The sequence below is a fragment of the Priapulus caudatus genome, unplaced genomic scaffold (genome assembly GCF_000485595.1).
Source record: "Priapulus caudatus unplaced genomic scaffold, Priapulus_caudatus-5.0.1 Scaffold724, whole genome shotgun sequence".
Lineage (NCBI taxonomy): Eukaryota > Metazoa > Priapulida > Priapulimorpha > Priapulimorphida > Priapulidae > Priapulus > Priapulus caudatus.
In genome coordinates, this window is record NW_014577785.1 from 253,924 (window position 1) to 260,263 (window position 6,340).

Sequence of the window (6,340 nt, forward strand, 5' to 3'; positions counted from 1 at the left end):
GTTCTGTAGTTTTTGTACAGCTACAAGATTTTTCAATTGATGGACGTCAGGCGGTGTATTGACGTTAGTCACACAGCCTGGTCGGGTTGATGGGGCAAAGCAGCCCGAGAATAAAAGTAAATTAATAAATGAAAATGAAAACAGGAACTTTCAGAGGAGATGTGCCTTGAATTTTTGAGAGAAGTGATCAATGAATTACATGTGTTACACTTACAGTGTAGTTAAATCAATGGTGTTTTTGTGTTTTTTCACTATTGTTTGACAAGCATTTTTGTTTTAAAATTTGGGCGAGTAGGCCTACATATTCCGTTTGGGCGAGTTAACTTATTGACTCACTCGCCCAGTTTGGCCGAGTGGTTTATATTTTAAGTTGCGGATGAAAAGATAGACGGCAGCAGAGCGTACCGTTGCGCAATCATGCGTGTACGCGAGTCGCGCGATCACTATGTGAGTGGATGTCCGGACGCGTAGCCTGGACTTTGGAGGCTAAGCGACCGGTTCCGGACGCGTAGCCACTGCGATAAAATAAACTCTTATCTTATCTTACTGTTATTTTACATTATAATAATATTACATATTTCGGAATGCAAATACACTCCACGTACCTTCTGTATCTCAGAATTGTACACACTTACGTGTACGACAGAATTATTAAACGTATTTACTATTTAGAAACTTGTTGTTACCAATAATATCACATCAAAAGTCATAACTAAGTACCATCACATGCAAGACCGAAACTGTTTACCAAACACCATCCAACAAACCTTGCATCCAACATCTCAACCGCACCCGCCACCTAGCGGACAAAAAAGTACTTGAAAATAACCTCATAGAAAACTGTTTTTTTAATAGTTGTCAATGCAGAATAAATCTGGAAGAGACGTAGCTATGCCGATGCATTCGGGTGTTGTGGAAGCTGGTCGAGCGGGATAAGGCGTGCAGAGAATGTTGTTGATGAGATGAGGAAAACTTGATATATTGGGGAAGTGGCGGACGGATTAGGGAGTAGAGTAGAAGAGGAATCGAGGAAACGTGGAATAGGAGGGCAGGAAGGAAAAAAGGAGGGGATATGTATGGAAGTGGGGGAGGGTATGTGAGGGGTAAGTGGTAGAGAGAAAGTAGAGTAGAGAAGTATTGAATATACATGGCCAGTTCTGTTGGAAGCTGAAAAAAATTAATTGTGGACACAAAGAAAGAAAGAGGACATTGAGGAGAATAGAGAGTAGATGAGAATACATAGAAATAATAGAAAATGATAGGTATGACGGGTGGAGGGCGAGCATATGGAAGAGGACTGGTAAGCAGTAGTGATTATAGGTAGGAGCTACCAGGAAAGAAATTGCTGATGCTTCAAAACCTCTACATGTAAAACTTGGTGATACATTTGGTGATACATTTAGTGTGTAAATCTGTTCATTGTTTTGACCTTGAAGAGTAACCTTCATGTGCACGAATTACGTTAGAGCACACATGTACATATGGTATATGTTCTAATTCATGTATGTAGGTATCTTCTAAATAATATCCAGATGTACTCGAGAAATATTAGGAAGGCAGCAGTATAAATGAGTTTAATTTATTTTTCGACACAGACATGAGCTCACAATCAGTACTTCTAAATAATGCATTGCAAGATCGTGAAAATATTGTGTGACTGTAATAATGGTGAATGCATGTGTGCTAAAAGCATAATTAAGTCACAGCAGAGAAAACCAAACAATTAAAATGCAAAACGTCCAACATACTTTTGCTCACCTTCCACAACCAGGTATCTGTGGCACATCATGTACAATGGCTGACTCTATGTGTTTGTTTATACATTATTAGGCTTTCAATGTCATTCAAATATCACACTGTGCCTTGCAGATTGTGCCACATTCTAACGACAGAAATTATGAATTCATCAATCACATAATCAGTCCTGTCACAGACTGAGCTCAGTTACAATCTGAACATCTGTCATCCCCTTGTCTATGGCTCTATGGATCGGGCAGCGTCAAGTTGAGAGCCGATAACCAGTTCTGCTTACTAACATTTATGCACCTCGCTTGCGCAGTTATGCTGGAAGGGCCCGGTCCATTCACATCCACTATAACAATCAGAATATATAAACATATAATTCAGAATAGTAGATGTACAAAGTATGTTAGAGCAACAATAATTCCGTTTTCTATACTATTGGCAGTTAAATATAGGCTACATCCCATTTTCTACTATGCCGCACCAATTAATATAAAATTAATGGCAAATAAAAAATTGAAACATTGCATTTGTCTATTATAGATGGAGCTTTGGTGCCCCTTTCTCATCTCTCTCTCTCTCTCTCTCTCTCTCTCTCTGTCTGTCTCTCTCTCTCTCTGTCTTTTTTTCTGTCTCTCTCTCTTTTTTCTCACTCTCTGTCCCTTACACTCAGTCATAGACTGGATGAATTTCCAATGACCTACGTGTGTATGTCTTTGACTGTCCATCCTCAGATTGTTTCTCTTCTTCAACGTCCTCTGTCTTCACGAAGGAGTTATCAACGTTAACTTCAGAAGCAGTTAGCTGCATGCTTCCACGGATGCTGTTGTCCAGCTTCATCGTAATGCAACCTATACATGGCATAACAAAAATATTCTAGTAAAAGTTAATTTCTCACACAAATATTATTTCTCACATGATTATTGCGCTCGTGACGATCGGTTATCTGGGTAGAAGAAAGTGTAAGCATTCCAAAGACACTGAGTATAGGATATGTCATAGCAATAAAGCGATCATAAGGCAAATCATTTGTGAAAAATATGTTCACCATGCTGTGAATACTCGTTTTCATTTTCTTAATTATTTTACTTGAGGCAACCAATGATGACACTATAAGGCAGTGATAACATACAGGAAGTAAGCACAGTGGTTAACATCAGCGACATTTTTTTCTCAATGAATTTAAGAAGCTTTCAAAATGAAATGTTCAAATTGCACAGTAATGGAGATTACTACCTTCAGAAGATAGATGAGTGTCCTGTGTCCTTGAAACATGGATATCCACATCGCCTTTGCTTGACAGCTTCAAGTCACCATCCAGTGTACCTAAAGAAACAATGCTCTATCTATACAACTGCTCTGGTATATATATACAGGAGTCTATCAATACACTCCTGATATATATATATATATATATATATATAAATTTATATAGTATATATTACATATCTATTGATAGATTCCTGATATATATAAATTTTGTAAACAAATATTTTTCATTTTTAATTTATCGACCCATTTTTGTCTCTCGTTCTTCGTGCACGGCACTATTCCTATTCACGAATCTATTGGTAGATCCAGGAAGGGTGATTGTATTCAGGTCTGATATTGAAAACCCACGGCATATTCTCATGAGTTTGCTCACATAAACTGATGTCTGATCCTACGATTGCTGACACTGCTGCAGGTGTCATGATAGATTTCCTGCAGCAAATTATGACGTGGTGATATATGTCAAACAAAAACTGTCAACAACAATGACAAAGAAAGCATATAATGGTGCTGATTACTGGATATGTATACAGTATGGGCTTTTACTCCCTCAGACAATAAGGGCACAGGGCTGGGAAAAAGCAGGTCGCAGAGTTATGGCCGCAGCCTAGTGCACTTCTAATCAAAACCCCTCAATTTTAAAATACTTAACCCATTTATATCCAACCATAATATGCACAGCACTTTCGGATGCTCTATTAATGAGGAAACCTTATCGACTATATGTATAAATCAAATGGGACGATGAGGCAAGATCCCTTACATTTAGTTTAATAGCGCATCATCCACATTTATCAGCATTTTAAACAAGCGGTTGCTTTTTTCAGGCGGCAGCCTAACTTATCTCATAGGGTCTATGTCACCCAGAGTACTTGCCGACGGTACGCCTGTTCACTATTGATCATGTTAGGGTTAGGAATAGGGTAGGGTTAGGTCGTTAGGGAGTCGGCGTAGGCAACTCCCTAGACTCGTTAGTGGTAGGGCGAGGTACGGTCCGGCTATATGAGTACCAGGGTTACGTTCTGCATGGTATTACCAACCGGACCATTGTACGTTCCGGCAATACCCCGAGGGGACATAGACCCTCTCAGCCTAACTTACCCAAACAGAGATTCCCCGCTATCAGTCGTGACATGAGGACTTGCATCAGGGCATAAACTACTTTCGCACTGACGTCTGCCTTTCGCCGTGTGGACAGAAATGTGATTTCCTTGTAATTCGTCTGCACTCACATTCTGCCCCACGAGAAAACGATGATGGGCTAGCATTTTCGCATGCAGGTCGTCATCAGTGTGTGGCATACAGCTTGCTACAAGTGTTTGGAGCTCATAGCAATGGCAGCCAAGATGATAAAAGCCCCCCCCACAATCATTACCATCTGACACTGACAGCACCAGAGACGAAGACCACGACACGCCGACATGAATCTTTCTCATGCAATCCAATGTGAGTGGTGGTCAATTTTATTTCCCCTGCAGTCAGGGAGCTCTATAGGTTATTCTTAGCAAGCTACGGAAACATATTTTTTCCTCTTAGCGCATTCAGGATTAGTGACAAACTCTTTGTGTGAATCAATTTCATAGCCATTCAGACATGGTAGACGATGACTACACAATTTCGACATTTCTATGGACGCCAACATCCACATCCACTTTTCAGGACCCTCCACGACCCATATTGCTATTTTCTATGACTTTCCAGTCCAGAAAGCCTTTTCGAGAATTTTCCAGCGGGCTACGTTTATTTTTCATGAGATTTTCACAACTGGAAAATAGCATATTAAACGAACTGCTACTTTCCAAGGTCGATACCAATCTGTAATATCGATCAGTTGTGACTTACACGCAGTTCTTTGAGCCGCTGATGGCGATGTGCACCCTGAGCCAGCCCAAGCAGACTGGACATCACCATCATTGACATCACGCTCAGCTCCCTACCTGAATCAGACAAGCAACATTGTATGTAACTGTTAATTATCACGCAGCAACAAAAGCCGGGAATGAAGAAAGATGCAGTGCCTCGCTAGAGTTTACTGTATACGCTGTATATATTTCGGCAGTGGTTAATTTTCGCTCGAAACTTCGCGAACGCTTCCTGCGCCGACGCAAAATAACAAAAACTTGGGTGGAGTAATTCATAACCGAATAATACGAACAATTCATAATCACCGGGCGACGCGAAAGATTAACCCACTCGCGAAATTGTCCGTCAAGGTCTTGATTCGCAATAATTATCTGTAAACGAAAAATATGGCGCGCTGATTAAGTAGCTGCCGCACCTTAACACTGGCAAGTGTACAGCGCCCTCCTATTGATATGCAGAGTTGATACATCTGCTCTCCATGCTGGCGCAATGTGTAGGTTAGAATTCGGCTTAATGCTCACAGCTTGCCACATGTCTGAAGGTGATGAATGAGCCTTGTGAACAACTTATTCGATAATAAATGAAAACGCACCCACCGCACATGTACACGTTACCACACATGCGACACATATGCATACAACAGTTCTCAGGTTTTCCAGAAATTATCAAAAGTTATTCTAAATTCTCATTCTTTTGTGGTGTCGTGTTAGCGAATATCGGCTCCACCTCCATCAGGGCTCATGGCAAGTCGAAGTCTCATGCCGTTAGTTTTGAAAATCAACAAACATGTCCATTATGCCACTAAAAACAATGCTGAAAGCCTGCGTTGTCGTATTCCCCACCGCATAGTGCTGATAATTACCAGTTCCTTACGCATACCACTGTGCGGTAACCTTAAAGTTTCAGGTCCATCAGGCACCGTCAGCGCAACGTACTAGACAGCGATCAAGTGTGCCTCTAGACTTGAATCTGGTTCCCCCGGACGTTAAAACCGCGGGGCACGTCCTGTAGTGATTCACTTCAACCAAGCTCGCCCTACCCACATCAGTCCGCAGTTCTGTTCCCCCGCTGACCACCGCCAATCGAATTCGATCATGCAATAAAGAGTGGCGCCCCTGGACGGCGGATGCATCTGAAGATCACAGCAGGACCGGTCAACTTTGTTTCGCCGAGAAGCGCGGCGGTGCACTGCCATTGTCGTAGAAACGATCGTATCTGCCACCGCCTGCGGATGACATTGACGCTGGCTGGCCGCCCATGTATCCCACTCGCAAACTGGCGACAGACTCCTGTCTCCAGTATCTCGCATATCTCCGTTGCAAGTCTCTGTGCAGCGGCAAGACGGCCGCTCCAATGTCTCCCACAGCGATCATGTCGTTATGGCAGCAGTGCGACGAGCGTCTGTAAATGCGAAACTGTCTTAGCCATCTGGGACTAGATATAAATGCACCTATGCTTATAG

The 6,340-nt window shown here is 42.0% G+C and overlaps 2 protein-coding genes across 4 annotated transcripts in view; both read right to left on the bottom strand.

The window, feature by feature from the left end:
- Window positions 1–776, bottom strand: part of LOC106813083 (serine/threonine-protein kinase TBK1-like) — an 18,203-nt gene extending 17,427 nt beyond the window's left edge. For both annotated transcript variants that reach the window (XM_014817136.1, XM_014817135.1), the window contains exon 1: window positions 606–776. The gene's annotated coding sequence lies outside the window, so the exon portion shown is untranslated. The remainder of the gene's footprint in view (window positions 1–605) is intronic.
- Window positions 777–1,563: 787 nt separating this feature from the next.
- LOC106813080 (protein FAM185A-like) overlaps window positions 1,564–6,340 on the bottom strand; it is a 10,596-nt gene continuing 5,819 nt past the window's right edge. For both annotated transcript variants that reach the window (XM_014817132.1, XM_014817131.1), the window contains 3 exons: window positions 2,980–3,069; window positions 2,448–2,594; window positions 1,564–2,092 (listed from right to left, as the gene is read on the bottom strand). In XM_014817132.1, the coding sequence (XP_014672618.1) occupies window positions 1,983–2,092; window positions 2,448–2,594; window positions 2,980–3,069 (347 nt within the window). In that variant the 3' untranslated portion in view covers window positions 1,564–1,982. The remainder of the gene's footprint in view (window positions 2,093–2,447; window positions 2,595–2,979; window positions 3,070–6,340) is intronic.